The sequence below is a fragment of the Malaclemys terrapin genome, chromosome 5, assembly GCF_027887155.1.
Source record: "Malaclemys terrapin pileata isolate rMalTer1 chromosome 5, rMalTer1.hap1, whole genome shotgun sequence".
Lineage (NCBI taxonomy): Eukaryota > Metazoa > Chordata > Testudines > Emydidae > Malaclemys > Malaclemys terrapin.
The window spans coordinates 57,247,559-57,267,736 of NC_071509.1; the positions used below are offsets into that span (position 1 = coordinate 57,247,559).

General features: G+C 40.8%; 1 protein-coding gene across 7 annotated transcripts in view; it reads left to right on the forward strand.

Moving 5' to 3' along the window:
• MICU3 (mitochondrial calcium uptake family member 3) overlaps positions 1 to 20,178 on the forward strand; it is a 125,069-nt gene that overhangs the window by 69,598 nt on the left and 35,293 nt on the right. For 3 of the 7 annotated variants that reach the window (XM_054029579.1, XM_054029580.1, XM_054029586.1), the window contains exons 7-10: positions 398 to 469; positions 3,063 to 3,101; positions 11,843 to 11,938; positions 19,946 to 20,046. In XM_054029579.1, coding sequence (XP_053885554.1) covers positions 398 to 469; positions 3,063 to 3,101; positions 11,843 to 11,938; positions 19,946 to 20,046 — 308 coding nt within the window. The remainder of the gene's footprint in view (positions 1 to 397; positions 470 to 3,062; positions 3,102 to 11,842; positions 11,939 to 19,945; positions 20,047 to 20,178) is intronic. The other 4 variants (XM_054029581.1, XM_054029583.1, XM_054029582.1 and 1 more) reach the window with 2 other exon arrangements.

Sequence of the window (20,178 nt, forward strand, 5' to 3'; positions counted from 1 at the left end):
ACGATGAGAATGATGTAAAACTCTGAGGACCCTGAGGCCCTTGCTCTAAAATATGTGTTCCCTAAGGGTGCTGTTTACGTTGTATTTTATTTAAAAACAAACAATTATTTTTGCCTTTTCATATGGAGGAGAAGGGGGTCAGGAGAGCTGGAGATTAGAAGGTGAGAGTCTGAGTATAAGGTAGTACAGTTTTGGAACATTTATCTATCCCTGGTCATATAAAATGATAATTCTGTTAAAACTATATTTAATAGCTAAACTTTTTACAGCATGTGTATGTATGTATACAGCTCTGTGTATGTAGACATATTGACACACAGGGGCAATTCTGCACTGTTTGTTACGTGCATAGTAGCTCTGTTTCTGAATCAGAAGATAAAATTGGCTTGTTTTGCAGCTTCAAGAGATATTTAGAAAGAAAAATGAGAAGAGAGAAAGAAAAGGAGATGAAGAGAAACGTATAATGTTGGTAAGTAAAATTAGAATAATTGTAGGTTTGTGATTCTTGAATTTTTTTATGTAGCTCAAAAGTGTGGTTATATTTATTAATTAAGAAGAATATTTATTTAATGTTACTAATCACTTTTGAGATTTCTGAGCAACTCCAGGTACCATATCGAATCACATAACTCCTTACAATGTAAAGGATCAATTTGATTCTAAGCCTGTTTATTGGGAGGAGAATAATAAATACTCCTGGGGGAATTCTGCACCAAAAATTAAAACAATCTATGCACAATATTTTAAAATTCTGCAAAATTCTGCATATTTTATTTGTCAAAATAACACAATATAATCACACCAATTTCAATTAGGTTAGTAATTTATTTCAAAATACATGTGGGCAGGTATGTCTGTAACAATATGGAAAAAAAGATTCAGGAAATGTTTTTTGACAAATAGAATCCTTAGTAGGCATATTAATTGCTGGGAAAGAGCCCAGCTGTGGGTGAGAGAAATATATTTGGGGTTTTGGGGGGAGGAGAATTGTCATTGAGCCTCCCCCATGCAGACCCTGGTTGACCCCTAGCCTCTCTTTCAGTCAGGCACATCTGCCTCTGTCCCCAGGTGTGCCTCCACCCCCACTAAGCCATCCCATCTCCCCCCCTTGTCCCCATGTGTCCCTGCACCCTCACTCCCATTCAGCTCCCACCCCAGTATGCTCCCCACTAGTCCTTCTGAATCACACACACCCCAGCAGCTCGATGTGACCTACACTGCCTGTCCCCCACCCCGCCATATCCTGTGCCTCCTGACCCAGCCTCACAGGCAGGGTGCTGTGAGGAACACAGCCTCATCTCTTCCCTATCCACAGCTGGGGCTGTTCCTGCCCAGAAGTGGCTGCTCTCTGTTCTGGTGGCACAGCAGCCCCTGCTGGGTGAAAGGCGTAAGTGCAGCACCTCTCCAGCAGAATATATTTTCTGAAGCGAAAAAAAAGTTTTGCGTGGGAATGAATTCTGCACATGTGCAGTGGCGCAGAATTCCCCCAAGAATAAATAGGATCATTTTGGACCTAAAAGCGAGCTACAAAGTTCCTGAAAAAATAAATGTTGTAAGATCCCCAAAGAGGAAAAGTATACATAGCTGTTATTTTAAAATACAATTACAGTAGCATTTTATTTTATTTTTTAAATCAATAATTTACTCTGAATCTAAGAAGTCTAGTAGACTTTCTAATGTAGTCTTCTACCATAATGAGAGTGAATTACCTCACTACCATCTTAAATGTAAGTTGAAAGACTCCCTTCATGCTGATCTTCTTTTCTCTCTCCCTCATAATTTTCTCAGAAATGTTCATATGGACTTACTATTTTCATACTTAATTTCAGCCCAAATCCTTTGACACATTTGAAGAAATGTGCTTCTTAGTTTGCTTATCTTTTAATTTATGATTTTGTACTCAGACTGAAATCTTTGTATTGAAGCACCTTATTTTCATTGTTCTTGTGAACAAGGTTTATTGAAAGATCACTGAATATGGTTCACCAGAGAGATCACTAGTTAAACATGTATATGTATGTCTGAAAATCTTCCCTCTGTGTGAGTTAAAAATGCCACAAAAATTAAGTACTGTGCATGACCACTACATTTTTTCAATTGATGATAACTATTTGTGAAACATATGTCTTCATTTCAAATGAACTTGTTCTTACTGACGACTATCGGTCAAATCTTGGGGTTTACTTTTATGTATGTGAAAGGCCAAGGAGTAGTGTAAAAGTTGTGGTTTGGCTGCATTAGGTGAGGCAGCAGCAGGGGCTTATGTCCCTGTAATCTCAGTGGTAGGTCTCTACCAATCCTGCTTTGGAAAATGGGTGGATTCATGCACTGTGCAAATCGATTGGGCCAAAACCCCACATTGGAGGTACCACTTGGATATATCTGCTTCTTATGCCTATGGCTACCATTATGGGTACCGGGCCACTTGGGGATATAGATTCTAGCCCTCAGCTCAACAACTGTTTTGTGTACAGCAAAATCCTTTTATTTATTTATTTGAATTTTAAAAGCATAACATAAAAGCATATTTATCTGGGGCTGTCTGTGTGCTCTCTTCCCAGAGGCTGGCCCCCAAACCACAAGAAACTTGAATGTTAGGAGCTACCACATTTTTGAATAACCCAAGCACAGAAAAGAATATTTGTTCACCCTAAGGGACACAACTTTTTTCACATTGGCAAACATTTGTAATTGCTCAGTTAATTTTATTGACATGTTTAGGCCAAGTCTAAGCAAAAGAAACTTCATCCTAGAAGGAAAACTTTTGAGAATATTACAGAGACAAAATAGGGAGGTAGAATAGCATATTTCTTGTAACTTAAATTTATCATGGTTGCAATGTACTCAGCTCTATACTTTTTTCTGTGTTAAGAGTCTTAAAAACAAGATGTAAAAAAAGAAAACCATTTGCTTTCCGCCATTTAAAAAAAATACCAACATTTCTAGTAACATGTAAGATAAAGACTTGCCTGTCCTAACCTATTGTGTTGTCTTCTTTCTCTTTCTTTTTGGTTTCATTCTGAAATGTGGTACTTCACTTCACCATTTTTGCTGTATGTCAGCGCCTTCAACTCTATGGATATCATACTTCTACTAACAGTGTATGTACTCTAAATATTTTCTGTGTATATAGTTTTCACCAGTGAGATGGAATCATTTGTTATAACAATTGGCTCTTTATCAAGTAAATGAATTTTACTAGTATAGGGTCTTATTCAGTCAAAAGTATACTCTGTCTTCAGAGCCATAGAAGGCTGCAGATGCTTGCTACAGGCATAGAGTAACAGGCTGGCCCATCCAGAGGAGAAATGGATGCCTCTGGATAGGTAAAAAGGAGAAAAAGAGCTGGTCTGTATTAAGGAGTTGTAGACCTACTCTGGGTGGGGTGGTGAACCTATTTAAATAAAGTCCCCCAACAACAATTAGTAATAAAAATAGGGGGTAGGGGGGACATAACAGTAGAGCCTTCAGTAATAACCATATTCCTAGGGTTCGGTCAGTTTCCCAACATCTTATCCTAATAGGGCTTAGGGGAAGAGAAGGTCTCAACCATTTTTTTCTTGCACTGTTTGTTCATAAAATAAAACAAAACTACTTCAGAGTAGGATGAGAACAGGGGCTGTTGGTAGAGAGCCCAAGATGAGGACAGATTTTATTACACTTGATTACTCTTGGGGCAGAGGGTGGAAGGAATTTTCAGATTGATGAACTCTGTCCTTTGACCTTTCAGAGTAGAGCAGATTTAGATTCCTTTAAAAGGTCCCCCCGGCTGCCTAGCATAAAAAAGCCAGGGAAGAACCCAAGCCTCAGTCTTCATGGTTATATGGGGAGGAATTAATTCTTTTGAGCCAGATTAGCATGATAATTAGTCTGGATGGAGTTTGTGACTGCATTTATAGAAAAGGGGCTAGGATTTGAAGTTGTATATACAGTTCTGTTTCCCATGACTTTTGTAGCTGTGCAGCATTAATAAGAATAAAAAATGGTAAGAACTTTTTTATCCCTGAACTGAACACATGCAGTGCCATTTTTACATAGTACTGTTTCTGATCATGCCTACATTTTAACTCTGTCACTTTGTCTTTCATACAATTGTGCCCAGGTAAGGCAGCACAGACATGTTAAATACATACCTGTTCAATAAGATGATAGTAAGGCAAAATGTATGCTCTATAGTCTTGACTTGAAGTCTATTGAAGCCTTTCTGTTGACTTTAGTGTGCTTTGGATCATGCCCTATGTCAGCGTGAAAGACTTAATGCTTCATATCTCTATATTTCCTTCCTTTTATAGTTTAACAAAACTTACCTTTAAGCATTTCTAAATTTATAATAATTTTCTGACTCTAGTAAAAAAAAAAAAAGTCTATTTTTATACTCACATTTAGAAAAATAAATCAGCACAGTGGTGGTTTTAAATTGTTTTAAATAAAAGAAATGGGTGGTACTAATGGTGAATTACATCTATTTGCATGCTATTGAATGTGGACCTGGAATTGGAATAATGAACACTTTTATATTTCTATCATTGAAAGCCCAAACTCTGAGGTCCTGAGCACCCTCAGCTTCCATTGAAATCTGGGGCAATTGAGTGTACTCAGAACTTCATAGTATCAAGCTCTGAAGGCTACATCTTACATAAGATGTATCTATAAATGGGTCTGAGTAATTTGATTATTTCTGTCTTTTCATATTACACATGATATTTCTCTGGAGCTAAGCTGGTGCATGCTGTGAATGTGTATTAAGACTAGTACAGCATGAGTTGCATGTGGGTTTTGATTAGCTGAATGCAATCTTATTATTGATGGTTATTATAAAAGTAACATGTAGAAAAATAAAATGTGCATGCTTCAGAAATACTAACTTCATCAGTAATAATCAGTTTTTGTCAGATAAATTAAGTACATCACCAATAAGACAGGTAATTCAATGAATAATTATGTAATAGTACGTGTATCTAAATAAAGGACGAGGTGGTCAAAAGTATATGTAACTTCTTGAGGCAGTGATTTATGTTGAACATTTTTTTTTACTTATTTGGCATATTTTGTCTATATTTTATGGTTTAAGAAGAGATATTCTTGTCTAACTTTTTAGTTAATGTTTTAAAAAAAATGAAGTTTCATTGACTAAAATATACATAATCAACATGATGCATCAGCAGTTGGATCAAAACCAGTTTATCTATATTTAGATAAAGTGCTTCATAACATGATGTTAAATGTGAAATGAAAAGGTTAGGCATACTAAGTGTAATCAGTTTTTATCTTTTGTTCAGACTTTTAATGAATGTTAGCTACAAAATATATTATAATGCACCTAACCGTATACTGGTCAGAACAGTTTACAGTTGTTACTTGCAGCATATTAAAAATTGTAGAAAATTTAATTTTGGTTTGTAGAGGTCCAGTATATTGTATTTAATATTGGGTGACTCTCTTATGGATCTTTCTGGAAGCTCCCCAGAATGAGATTCCATACTTCAGACGAGAGAATTCTTCCAAAGTCGTGTGATAGACTACAGTAACTCCTCACTTAAAGTCGTCCCGGTTAACGTTGTTTTGTTGTTACATTGCTGATCAATTAGAGAAAATGCTCATTTAAAATTGCGCAATGCTCCCTTGTAACATTGTTTGTCAGCAGCCTGCTTTGTCCACTGCTTGCAGGAAGAGGAGCCCATTGGAGCTAGCTGGTGGGGGCTTGGAACCAGGGTGGACTGGCAGCCCCCCATTAGCTCCCCTAAGTTCCAGCAGACTATCAATTTCCAGGCAGTTTAGCTCACCGGCCCCCCACTGCCATGTGCTGCTCCTGCCCTCTGCCTTGGAGCTGCTCCCAGGAGCCTCCTGCTTGCTGTGCAGAGGGGAAGAAAGAGGGGTGCTAATGTCAGGGTGTCCCCCTCCCCTGCTCCTGTCCCCCTCAACCTTATCTCCACAGGACGGAGGGAGCTTGCTTAGGGTTACCATATTTTAAGTGTCCAAAAAGAGGACAATCCAGGGGGCCCCGGCCCAACCCCCACCCCTGCCCCAACTCCGCCCCTTCCGCAAAGTCCCCGCCCCAACTCCGCCCCCTCCCCTGAACGCTTCGCCCCCCTGCTCCTCCCCATCCCCTGCTTCCCACGAACATTTGATTCGCGGGAAGCCTGAAGCAGGCAGGCGACAGGCAAGCTGGGGCGGGGGGCGCAAGGAGGCGCGGCCCAGTCTGGCCCCCGCCCCAGCCGAGCGGCTCCCTCTGGCGGCCAGCCCCGGCCAAGAGGCTCTGGCCCCAGTGTCTCTGGCCCGGCTCAGCTCAGGCCCTGGGGCGCCGGCCCCAGCCCTGGGTGAGCGGCACCGGCCGGCGGCCGAGCAGCCCCGGTCCCAGTGGCTCCAGCTGGCTCGGCTCGGGCCGCGGTTCCGGCCGAGCAGCTCCAGCCCAGCCCTGGCCCCAGTCCCGGCCCTGGCAGAGTGAGCGGCGCCGGCCGGCAGCCGAGCACCCGCTGGCCCCAACGGCTCCAGCTACGGCCCCAGCAGCTCCAGCCCGGACCCAAGCCCCACGACCCCTCCCTCCCTATTTTCCCGGACATGTCCGACTTTTTGCCAATTCCCCCCGGACGGGGATTTGAGGACCAAAAAGCCGGACATGTCCAGGAAAATCCAGATGTATGGTAACCCTAATAAAGCTGTTCAAACCAAACAGCTAGTCAGAACTCAAATGAATGTCTGTGAAGGCTGTTTCTGCAGCATTTAACCAGCTCTCAGCAAAACCACCTGTGCCCTTCCAGTCTGATCACCAAAGGATACAGTTTCATTTTTGCTTTTCATTATCATTCCTGTGAGGGTGCAAGGCCCTTTTCTCCACTGCAAGCCTTGTAAATGGAGAGAGAGTAACTTCCCCCTCAGTAGAGACACAGCAGAGTCTGAACATGATCTCCAAGAGCAGCTGTGGATGCCCCGTGCAGCCAGCTCACTAATGCGGTATTATGTACTCTGCATGGAGATACTTCCGTTAATGATCTCACTCTTGGCATAACAATAGCATAAAGCAAATTTGTTCCCTTCAATTACAAGTATGTTGAGAAGAGAAGGACACATTGTAAGCCCTCTGTTTTAACCAGCTGTGCCTAGGTAACTTGAGCCACTGTGCTCACAGGAGGGCTGAGCTGTGCGTCCCAAGACAAGATGTCAGAGCCATATTTGTGGACAGCCTCAAATTTTGTGCACACAGCGGATAGTGCCTGCAAAAGTGGGCCCACCCCTCATATATAGATCCCAACTGGTGTACACGCAGCGGGTGCAGAACCACTTTTGTGGTGGCAAGCAGTTGTCATGCAAATTGGAGGTTAAGACTGAAAATAGGGTTACCATATTTCAGCAAGCAAAAAAGAGGACGGGAGGAGCCCCACCCCTGCCCCTCCCACTTCCCGCCCCGCCCCCCCCAGAACCCCCAACCCTCCCCCCGTTCCTTGTCCCCTGACTGCCCCCTCCTGGGACCCCTGCCCCTAACTGCCCCCCAGGACTCCACCCCCTATCTAAGCCTCCCTGCCTCTTGTCCCCTGACTGCCCCAACCCTTATCCACACCCCCACCCCCAGACAGACCCCTGGGACTCCCATGCCCCATCCAACCACTCCCCACCCCCTGACAGCCCCCCCCAGAACTCCCAACCCATCTAAACCCCTCTGCTCCCTGTCCCCTGACTGCTCCGATCCCTCTCCCCACTCCTGCCCCCTGACAGCCCCCCCAGAACTCCCACCCCCCCACCCCCCCACTCCTTGTCCCCTGACTGCCCCCTCCTGGGACCCCTGCTCCTAACTGCCCTCCAGAACCCCACCCCCTACCTAAGACTCCCTGTTCCTTGTCCCCTAACTGCCCCCTCCTAAGACCCCCCCAACTGCACCCCAGGACCCTACCCCCTACCTCTACCCTGACTGCCCAAAACTTTCTCCACTCCCCCCAAAAAGCCCCCCCCTTAACTCCCGACCCCTCCCCGTTTCTTGACTGCCCCCTCCAGAACCTCCCTGCCCCTTCTCCTGCCCCCTGGCCCCCTTACCCTGCTGCTCAGAACAGGGTGTTGGGCTCTGTGCGAGCCGGACACGTGGCTGCGCTCCCCAGCACAACAAATCCCGGTCCCTGGCCCTGCACAGTGCTGCCGGAGCCGGGCTGCAGGGGAGAGCTGTCGGCTCAGAATGCAGGGCGGAGCTCCTCTACAGCTGCTCCGGAGTCCAGCCCATGACTTTCCTGCAGCCCTCCCAGCCGCTCGCTCTGCTCTGCCGGGGGAGGGGGGAAATCCCGGACATTTTGAGTTATTTACAAATTCCCCCCGGACGCTATTTTTAGCACAAAAAGGAGGACATGTCCGGGTAAATCCGGACGAATGGTAACCCTAAGCTTGCTGGCAGCAGCTGCAGTCTCAACTTGCTGATCTACTTAAAAAGGCAATGTACTTAGAGTGGGGTCAGCGTCCTTAAAGGGGCAATGCGAGTCTCTCTCTCACACACACGGTGTGTGTCTCTGTCTCTCTCTGCCATGCTGTCTCCCCTCCCTCCATTTGTGCTGCCTTGTAGAGTGTGAGGCTACAGTAACAACAATGTGTTAACGCTTGAGGGCTCAGCCGAGTGCTAGTTCATCATTTAGCAGTAAGGCATTCCCTGGGAAATATCCCACCCACTTCCATCCTCTGACTTCACCACCTCAACCAAGCTTCACAATCATCACTGCTGTGTACAGTATTAAATTGTTTGTTTAAAACTTATATTGTGTATATGTGTGTATATATATAAAATATAGTCTCTTGTCTGGCGAAAAAAATTTCCCTGCAACCTAACCCCCCATTTATATTAATTCTTATGGGGAAATTGGATTTGCTTAACATCATTTCGCTTAAAGTAGCATTTTTCAGGAATATAACTACAAAATTAAGCGAGGAGTTACTGTATCTTCAGACCTATGGTATGTAAGACTTTGGTAATTACAGAGTTTGTATGGCGTGGGAACAGTATATTTATCTTTTTAATATATGGTCCAAATCAATCAAAGGGTTAATGTTCTATTGGCTAAAAATCTATTGTCATACAATATAATTTTAGATTTTTGTTTTCTAATACAGTATATAAATAAGTGCCAGATTTAAGTAAGCTTACTTTAAAAAGGAGTTAAAAATTATTTGACAAAATTTAAGTTTGTAATGACTCTCTGCTTTGACTTTATTAGAAAGCACAAAATGAATATCTTGGTCATTTTTGTCTTAAACTCGTTTATAAAATCTTTGTAATTTTCAGAGAAATTAAACAATATACAAGGTTGGCATCTCAACTAATTTAAGTCTTTCTTTGTCCTGCATGCCACTACATGCAAAAGTAAAATACCTTATTTCTAAGCATATAATTAAAGATATTTCTCTTCAGGCAAAAATATTGTGAACTACAATAAGCAGAAATACTTCACCCAAGAGATCTCTGTGAATTTTTTTCTCTGTTCTTTTTCAGTAAGATGACACGTTAGCTTGGTGTCAAAACATTGTTATTGCTCTTTACTATTAAGAGAAAGTATATTTCAGAATACATTTCTGATTTTTGATTCATCTTCAGGCAAATAATAATTAAATGATAGCCCCATGAGCATGGATTACACTGATAAGACATACTTAAATGATGTCTTCAGTCATGTAACCATATTTTACTACTGGCTAGATTGGGAAGGTGAGTGCCGTGGAGGCTGCATATGTTAGCTGAGGAAATATTGTGCTAACAGAGAATTGAGAATAATATTTCAAGAGAGATTTTTCCTAAAATATAAATTGTAAGGTCTCCTTTCTAAATTTTCAACTGATTAAATTTTCTTAGTACATATGACGTTGAATGTGTGGAAAATCAAAAATAAGACCTGCAGAATACTCCTCACAACGTCTATGTGGCTTTATAGATGTGCTAAAAATCCTAAAAGGAATCCCACGGGATTCTGCAAAGTGAACAATGGGGCAGAGTATTCTGTAGTTTATGAGCATGTAAGACCTTTAATAGCAACAATTTATGCTGATTTTAAAAAACAAAAGTAAGGATATTTTCCCACTTGTAATTGGAAGATTGAATTTAGTTCCCAGTCTTTGTCTCTTCTGCCAGACTGACAGGAGTTGGGAGCACTGAAGGTAGGGAATCAGGCCTAGACTAATGGGGGAAAGGGCATGGGAGAAAGTGCAACAGAACATTCAACAGTGATAACAGTAACCAAGCTAGAAGAAGCCTTGACTGCCTCCAATATCACCTTATCTAGTTCTCCTTAGCCAGAAAGATGGAAGCTGTCATGTTGGACCTCCAAGGGTGGTTGTAAAGTGCGGAAGGGGGCAAAATGTAAGAGGTGTAAGTGTCTCAAGCCTCTAAAATAGTTGCAGAGCACCTCCATGGCAAAAAGATATGGCTTACATGTTCTTTCAAACAGAGCACATGGTAAATTTGATCAGTGGACACCCACAATCAGGTTTTCTTGCTGTATATCCTGCAACTAGAACTTGGTCTCAGTGGACCTGATTCTTATTTTCCTTAACACTACTAGGATGGATCTTTTGTTAGAATTAAATTATTTGTAACTATTTAGATAGTGCTATTGGTGCATGTCATGCTTTGATAAATCAGAAAACAAGCTCCCTATCACAAGCAGCCTAATCTATTTATACATTAATATGTTGACAAAATGATGAAATTACTAATAATACAAGCTTGCCAATACATTTTCACTTTACATAACTCCAGAATGTTTCTGTTTATAGTAGGGTTATCAAATGATTAAAAAAATAATTGCAAATAATCGTGAGATTAAAAAAAATAGTCTCAATTAATCACAGTTTTAATTGCATTGCTAAACAATAATAGAATACCAATTTAAATTTATTATAAATATTTGTGGATGTTTTTCTACATTTTCAAATATATTGATTTCAGTTACAACACAGAATACAAGGTGTACAGTGCTCACTTTATATTACTATTTTTGATTACAAATATTTGCACTGTAAAAAAGATTTTTAAAAGTGCAATCTACAAGTCAAAGTGTGAAGGGGCATACAAATGTTTAGCATATCTGGCATGTAAATACCTTGCAACGCCAGCTACAACAGTGCCATGCAAATGCCTGTTCTCACTTTCAGGTGACATTGTAAATAAGAAGTTGGTAGCATTATTTCCTGTAAATGTAAACAACTCGTTTGTCTTAGTAATTGGCTGAACAAGAAATAGGACCGAGTGAACTTGTAGGCTCTAAAACTTTACATTTTTTTGTTTTTGAGTGCAGTTATGTGAAAAAAATAATTCTACAGTTGTAAGTTGCACTTTCACTATAAAGAGATTGCACTACAGTGCTTGTATGAGGTGAATTTAAAAATACTTTTAAAAAATCTTTTTTACTATACAAATATTTGTATTAAAAATAATATCAAGTGAGCTTGGTACATTTGGTATTCTGTATTGTAATTGAAATCAATATATCTGAAATGTAGAAAAACATCAAAAATATTTATAATACATTTAAATTGGTATTTTATTATTGTTTAGCAGTGCAATTAAAATTGATTAATTGCGACTATTTTTTTAATCTAGTTAATTTGTTTTGCATTAATCGTTTAAGTTTTGTAAAGCCCACATTATGACTAATAAGGAAATAGATATTGATACTATTACCCTTTTGAAAATGCCTTGGGTTTACAAGGAGTGTGATATAATACTTTTCTTTGTTCAGGAAAAAAAAAACAAAGGTAAACTCATGCAGTTTTCTTCTTTTTGAAGATTAGTTAGAAAAGATTTTAAAGTGTATAAGTTGTTGTTCTTTATGATTGTTCTGTGGTTTTCAAACAGTTGTGCTTCTTGAAACTTCTACAGGTACTTAAGACAGATGGAAAGGACCTTGTCCCCAGAAGCTATTGGGATACATTGAGACGTAGCACAAGCCAAGCTCTCTTTTCGGACCTTGCAGAGGTATAATAAAACCTCTGTCTGGTCCATGAACAAATTGCCATTTTATTTATTTCCTTTTGTATGTTAATATTTTCCCCATTGTTGTGGATCTTATTTCCTTTCTTTTTAAAATAGTTCTTTTAAAAACAGCGTATGTGGAAAGTTGTCATATGAAATTAATGTGGCTGAATATAGTGGCATTACTTGAAGTTGTCATTTCTAGTCAGCTAGCATTCTCTTTTGCAAGATTTGGAAGATCAAGTCCTATCACTATAGCTTTGATGTTAGGATATTTATCTAATATTAATTTAAAAAAAACTGATTTCTATATAACTGAAAAATTAGGAACCCTTTTTCATTTAGGGCTTGATTCTGTGAGGTGATGACTTTAATGAGAGTAGAGAGCACTCAGCATCTCTCATGAGGTATCCAAGACTTTGCGGGTTCAGGCCTTTAACTTGCTTTAAAACATAGGTTAGCCAAGTTTATCTTTACAGAAGGTCATGGTCAGCAATATTATGTATGCCTTTGCTACAGATTCTTTTTAATTTATTGTTTTGAAAAGAGTGATGTTTCAGGCAGTTAAAACAATTGAATACATTAATCTCCGTCTTTATCTTTAGATATTGCACGATCATTGTGAAAGACTAGCAATATCTCTATTCCATCAAAAATGAATGTATGCAGGTATCTAAATTATAATAAAAATAAAAAACTTATTTCAGTATTCATTCAAAAAGTTGAATAAACAGAATGTGTATATGTCTTTGTATTGATAATTTCAAAGAGAGGCTAAAAGCCAGATCCTCCAAACTGGCATTTCTGTGCCAAACTGGCATTTCTGTGCCCAGTGTGAAGGAGGTTGCTGTACATTGGGCCAGGCTGGTCATGGCCCCAAGCATTGGCCACCAGTAGCAGCTCCCCAGTAACAGCTCTATCTCAAGCCATGCAAATCACACCAGAGACAGTAATGAGGGAAGCGTAGGAGCTGCTTTACCAGTCTTATGTCTGAGGATTCTCCCATACTGAGGGTATCTTCAGTCAGCTGGATTAGCTTGAAGTACAGCAAAGCTGGAGACAGATTGTCTTTACATCTGTTGTACTTACATGAGCAAAATTAACACTTAGATGTACAATATTTTAAGATTAGTATTCTTTAGAAGCCCTTTTAATGTGAACCTGTCCAGTAGGCAATTAGGCATATCATTAAAGGTGCATTACACTGACATCTGTAGACTGCAATAATTAAAACTTACCAGTATCTAGTTTTGGCATTCGTTTAATTCTTCCATGAACATTTGCATAAACTCTCTCAGCTAACATTCAAATCACTGAATACAAATTGAATATCCTTGGTTAGCTTCTCAGAGTATTTCCCACTACTCATTAGAATCGCATCTGTCTTGATTGTTTTAAGCTTGAGCTTGCTAGCTTTCGTCCATATCCTTCTCTCTCGCAGACTCTCTTAACATCTGGATGATACCATGGACTTTTGTGCTGAAAAAGTGACATAAAGTGAGGTGACATTAGAGTCTGTGCTGTCTTACAACTTCTTCAGGGTTACTGTGTAGACTGAAAAGGAGGTTAGAAAAGATTTGTTCTTGTCAGACTCCACAAAAGAGGTCTCTTCAGGAAGAATAGTTGCCCATCCTGACTCTCTGGTATCTTTCTGAGAGGAATGAGTGAAGCTATGTAGTTCTACAGCCCACACCCAATAGGTCAGTAGAGTTAAATGCTGCTGAGCTCAGCTTGTGGATTCATTCTGAATGGATATTGGAAATTCCTGAATTTGCTAGAGCATTTGAAAAATATAGGACTGTGGAGAGATGTCTCTCTCAACATAGAATATAACATACATATTTTGTACTCACTGTAGAAGATTCCCATTGACATCAGTGATTTTAGATCATAGAATCATAGAAGATTAGGGTTGGAAGAGACCTCAAGAGGTCATCTAGTCCAACCTCCTGCTCAAAATAGGACCAACACCAACTAAATCATCCAAGCCAGGGATTTGTCAAGCCAGGCCTTAAAAACTTCCAAGGATGGAGATTTCACCACCTACCTAGGTAACCCATTCCAGTGCTTCACCACTCCCCTAGTGAAATTTTTTTTCCTAATATCCAACCTAAACCTCCCCCACTGCAACTTGAGACCATTGCTGCTTGTTCTGTCATCTGGTACCACTGAGAAGAGCCTAGCTCCATCCTCTTTGGAAACCCCCTTCAGGTAGTTGAAGGCTGTTATCAAATCCCCCATCACTCTTCTCTTCTGCAGACTCAATAAGCCCAGTTCCCTCAGCCTCTCCTCGTAAGTCATGTGCCCCAGCCCCCGGATCATTTTCTCGTTGCCCTCCGCTGGACTCTCTCCAGTTTGTCCACATCCTTTCTGTAATGGGAGGGGGGGCCCACAAAACTGGACGCAATACTCCAGATGTGGCCTCTCCAGTGCCAAATAGAGGGGAATAATCACTTCCCTTGATCTGCTGGCAATGCTCATACTAATGCAGCCCAATATGCCGTTAGCCTTCTTGGCAATAAGGGCACACTGTTGACTCATATCCAGTTTCTCATCCACCGTAATCCCCAGGTCATTTTCTGCAGAACTGCCACTTAGCCAGTCGGTCCCTAGCCTGTAGCAGTGCATGGGATTCTTCCGTTCTAAGTGCAGGACTCTGCACTTGTCCTTGTTGAACTCATCAAATTTCTTTTGGCCCAATCCTCCAATTTGTCTAGGTCACACTGGACCCTATCCCTACCCTCCAGCATATCTACCTCTCCCCCCAGCATAGTGTCATCCGCAATCCATTCCATCATCCAGATCAGGGGTAGGCAAACTTTTTGGACCAAGGCCACATCTGGGTATGGAAATTGTATGGTGGGCCATGAATGCTCACGAAATTGGGGTTGGGGTTCAGGAGGGGGTGAAGGCTCTTGCTGGGCGTGCGGGTTCTGGGGTAGGGCCAGAAAAGAGGAGTTCAGGGAAAAGAGGAGTTCAGGATGTGGGAGGAGGTTCCGGGCTGGGGCAGGGCGTTGGTGAGGGCTCTGGCTGGAAGTGCAGGGTCTGGGGTGGGGCTGGAGATGAGGAATTTGGGGTGTAAGAGGGTGCTCCAGGCTGGGACCAAGTGGTTCGGAGGCTGGGAGGGGGATCAGGGCTGGGACAGGGGCACGGAGGGAGGGCTTCAGCTGAGGGTGCAGCCTCTGGGGTGGGGCTGGGGATGAGGGATTTGGGGAGTAGCAGGGTGCTCCGGGCTGGGACTGAGCGGTTCCAAGGGCAGGAGGGGGTCGGGTGCAGGCTCTGGGCGGCGCTTACCTCAAGCAGCTCCCAGAAGCAGCAGCATGTCCCCCTCCCACTCCTACGCGGAGGCACGGCCAGGTGGCTCTGCGTGCTGCCCCATCTGCAGGTGCCGCCCCTGCAACTCTCATTGGCTGCAGTTCCCGGCCAGTGGGAGCTGCGGGGGCAGCGACTGCAGACAGGGCAGCGCGTGGAGCCCCGCGGCTGCCTCTAAATGTAGGAGCCAGAGAGGGGACATGCCGCTGCTTCCGGGAGCCACAGCACACATGCACGGAGCGGCCCCCGACCCTGATCCCCAGGTGGAGCATGGGAGCGGGACAAGCCCCAGACCCCGCTCCCCAGCGGGAGTTGAGGCCGCATTAAATCGACTGGAGGGCTTGATGTGGCCCACAGGCCATAGTTTGCAAACCCCCAATCTAGATCATTAATGAAGATGTTGAACAAAACCGGCCCCAGGACCGACCTTGGGGCACTCTGCTTGATACCGGCTACCAACTAGATGTAGCCAACTTTCTATCCACCTTATAGTCCATTCATCCAATTCATACTTTTTTAAATTGCTGGCAAGAATATTGTATTAAAAGCTTTGCTAAAGTCAAGATATATCACGTCCACCGCTTTCCCTATATCCACAGAGCCAGTTATCTCATCATAGAAGGCCATACTGCCTTTCATTCAAGGATCTGAAGTCTCTTTACAAAGATGAATACATGTAATTATCCCCATTTTAAGGATGGGGAAATGGAGGCACAGAGGACTAACAAGACTTTGTCCATGGGTGGAAAATTAATTGAAGAGCTGCAAATAGAACTCCTATTTCCTAGTTATATGACTGATATATGTTGTCTGCCTTTATGCTTCTGTTTATATTAGATATCTTAGAACTAGTGTAAAATATCTCTTAACAAAAACAGATAAGCCAAACATTCATTCTCCTTGAAAAGATTTTAAATAAATTAGATCAGAATAGAGTTTGATATCTTATTACTTGAAAATAAATTGTGTTCTTTTGTTGCTTTGTTTCCTGTTATAAAACAGAATTCATTTTACTTTGAACAATATCATCAAAGGGATAAAGCCATTATTTTAGGCTCACCACTTATATTAAGTTATATAATGCTTTTAAGACACAAGGGACAATGATATAGCTTTCAGTGACTCGAGACGCTGTGTAAAAGCATATTGAGGGTTTTTTATTATTTTTTTCATTCAGTGAGATTGACCAAGTGGAAATAGTAGAAAGACTTCTAGTTTTGTGTTTTGTTTTTTAACTAATATGCTAGTACCCACAGTTCTTTAGATATGGATGAATGCAACCTGAATCTAACAAGGTTATAAAAAATTTTACAGGATGAAAGACTAACTTACGGTCTGATATCTGTTCATTGTGCTCGAGGGAAACTGCTTGAATGTACTTAGAAGGTTAATTGTTTAAAAGATGTAGAAAATCAAGGTCTCTCTATTTCAGTGCATTATGCCTTGTAGTGGAGGCCAACAGAGTATTAAAGCACAAATAGTCAGTGATTATTGTTCTCCAGTTAATCAGTTCATTTCAGGAGTAAAGCTATCTTAATTGAAAGATATAAAATGTCTTTCTACAGATATATATTATGCCATCATATTTCTCCCTGGAGAAGAATAAAGGAATAAAGAGGAGAATAGTTAGTTTGTGAAATATAAACTTGAAAATCCTAAACTGATTTTATTAAACTACTAAGGCCTTGGCTACACTTACCAGGTAGTTCGACGGCTGGAAATCGAAGTTCTGGGTTCGACTTATCGCGTCTAGTCTGGACGCGATAAGTCGAACCCGGAAGTGCTCGCCGTCGACTGCGGTACTCCAGCTCGGCGAGAGGAGTACCGCGGAGTCGACGGGGGAGCCTGCCTGCCGCGTGTGGACCAAGGTAAGTTCGAACTAAGGTACTTTGACTTCAGCTACGTTATTCACGTAGCTGAAGTTGCGTACCTTAGTTCGAATTGGGGGGGGTAGTGTAGACCAAGCCTAAAGGTATCTCTCCTATTCCTTTAGTTCTTGTATGATGAAAGGAAAGGGTTTTTTGTTGTTACTACTTGTTCTTCCTTTTTTGTTCTTCAGTATCTTCAGTGATTAATAAGTACTACTAGTACATATGAAACATTAATTTTCACAATAAAATAGGAAAATTTTGAAAACATTCAAATTTGAATACAGTATATCATAAAGGATTTGGATAATGTGGATATTAAATCATTTTTGTTATCAATACATTGTGCAGCTGAGTAAATGCATTTTAATGTTATTTTGCTGTTGCAGTTTGTCTCTTCATAATGAACCAAGATTCACATATCTGAATAGTGTCAGTATTGCTGACTCATAGGTTATTCTTAGAATGTGTAGTTTTAGGGCCAGGTCTTAGCTTCAGTAGACCTATGCCAGTTTATGCCAACTGAAGATCAGCTTCTGCTGCAGAAATTTTAATAAACCAACTCTGAAATACTTGTGATTTTCACATCCTTGCCATCCTTTGGTAAAAATTTTTTTTCTTTCATTGACAAATCCAATCAGACTAGGCCCTATATTCATAATTAGCAAACTTAACTCCTACATCTTTACTTTCTCTTTGCATTTCCAAATCACTGTGCGCATTTTACATAAGAAAAGCAGCTGTATCTCTTTCCTCATTGATCTCTCAAGTCTTTATGTATATTTAGGACTTCTTAAATAATAGTTCCATTGATGATCATCATATCCAACCTCCTCTTTTCTCATTCCCTCAGATAGGATAGGGAGTGCCCTTTATGTTTCCATTTAATTGTTATTGCTGATAACGTCTTTAAAAAAATGTAGTCTATTATTTAAACTTTTTCTAAATAAGCAGCCATTGTGACATAGCATATTCACTTGCTTCCATTCATTTTATTGTTATTTATCCAGAAAATCTGACTAATTTCCATGCCTTGGTTTATTTCAGCAGATTGGTTATATTCTGCCTTTATAGCTATTATTATTTACATTTCATAAAAATAAAAGGGGCATCTGGTATTTGTCTTTACTGGAATTTATCAGGGCATATATGTGCATTTCAAGGTAAGATTCTTCGTACACATAATCAGCGTTCCTGTTTCTAAGCATAGTGCTATTTATCATTTTACACTTTCAAAATCTTGTTCAGACATTTGGCCCAGTGCTGCTCCCAAAGAAGTCAATAGCAACATTCTCACAAATTACTACTCTGAACATCCTTTACTGGGGATGTGTTATTTCTAAGAATAGGTATCTTTTGAGGACACTTGTTTCTGGAGAAAGGGAATTTATTTATCTGAAGATTTTCTCTGGAGATTTTCATGAAGTCCTGTATCAAGTCCAATAAATTGGGATAGAACTAAAGCAATACCACTCAAGATGTGTGGCCTGATTGCTTCATTTAAGGGTTGTTTCTAAATTTCTTATAAATCACTTAACTTCTTCATTAATCAGATAGTGACCGGGGTTTCAAAAAAATCTCTTATGCCCTGATCCCGGAAGCTGTGTTCTGCCAGCAGATCTCAGACAGAGCCCCAGTGATTTCAAGGAAACACTGTTCATGTTGAATACATTGAAGGATCAGGGCCTCATTCTACTGAATTGTTATATCCAGTTCTTAAAATACTCTTTCATTATAACAAGGTATGAAAGAAAAAAATGAACACACATATACACAGTTAAATGCAACAAATACTAGTTATATAAAAAATGTGGAATGATACATAATCTCTGTATTCTAATGAGGGTTCTCTCTTACAATACCATTGAGTAATATGAGTGGTAATACTAGTTATCTTCACTATTCCCTCATTCCTATGACTCACAAGATGACTTTTATATCATGAGACAGTTATGACCAGGGCCGGCTCTAGCTTTTTTGTCACCTCAAGCGGCGAAGAGAAAAAAAAAAAAAAGCCACAATCGGCGGCACTTCGGCGGCTGCTCTCCCGCACCGCTTCATTCTTTGGCGGCAATTCGGCGGCCAGTCCTTCCCTCCTAGGGGGACTGAGGACCCGCCACCGAATTGCCGCTGAAGACCTGGACGTGCCGCCCCCTTCCTTGGGCTGCTCTGGTGCCTGGAGTCGGCCCTGGTTATGACCATATATATCATTTGCGTATTATAAAGTTGCTGTCTGCTACTGAGACCTCACACTATGGGCTATTCTTGCTCCCAGTGGCTCCCGTATAAAGTACACCATTAGAGTTGGTTTGAAAACACACACTCATAGCAATGTTTTATTTTCATGTAATTGCAAAATTGCATCTACGGAAAGTGCAGTTTGGGAAAAACTAATTTTATATGTATATTTCTTCATATAAAATATATACATTTATTTTATATATATATAAAAATCCATGGGCCTACCTTACTTTCTAGTCCATTTTTCCCTAAAGTTTCTGGTTTTATTTTTCATGCCTTTTTCCTCATGATATTTTCCACTAACTCATTGGGGGTTTTTTTTGTGTGTTCTTGTACTAATTGCAATTAACAAGTGAATGTTTTATATGGAAAGTGTATGATAACTAAAATAACATCACTGATTTGAATACTATAATTACCTTTCTAACATTATAAACATAGGATGCATGAATTCATATCTTAAGTATTTGCTGCATAATGCATTTCTCTTTCCCCCCTCTAAATACTGACTATAAAATGATTTATTTGATAAAGCTTTTGTAAAGCAATTAGAGCCTTAACTAATTGTCTTATTCTAATGGTTTTTAAGCGTGCAGATGACATCTCAAGTTTGCTATCTGATACCACACTGCTTGTGCATTTTTTTGGCAAGAAGGGAAAGGCTGAGCTAAACTTTGACGATTTTTATAGGTGAGCTTTGATTTTATACTTTCTATATAAACAAAGCCCTCCATATATGTTAGTAAATAATATATACATAATACATCTAGTTAAAGAAGGTAACTCTTTATAAGCATCTTTTTTTATCAGACATTTTTATTT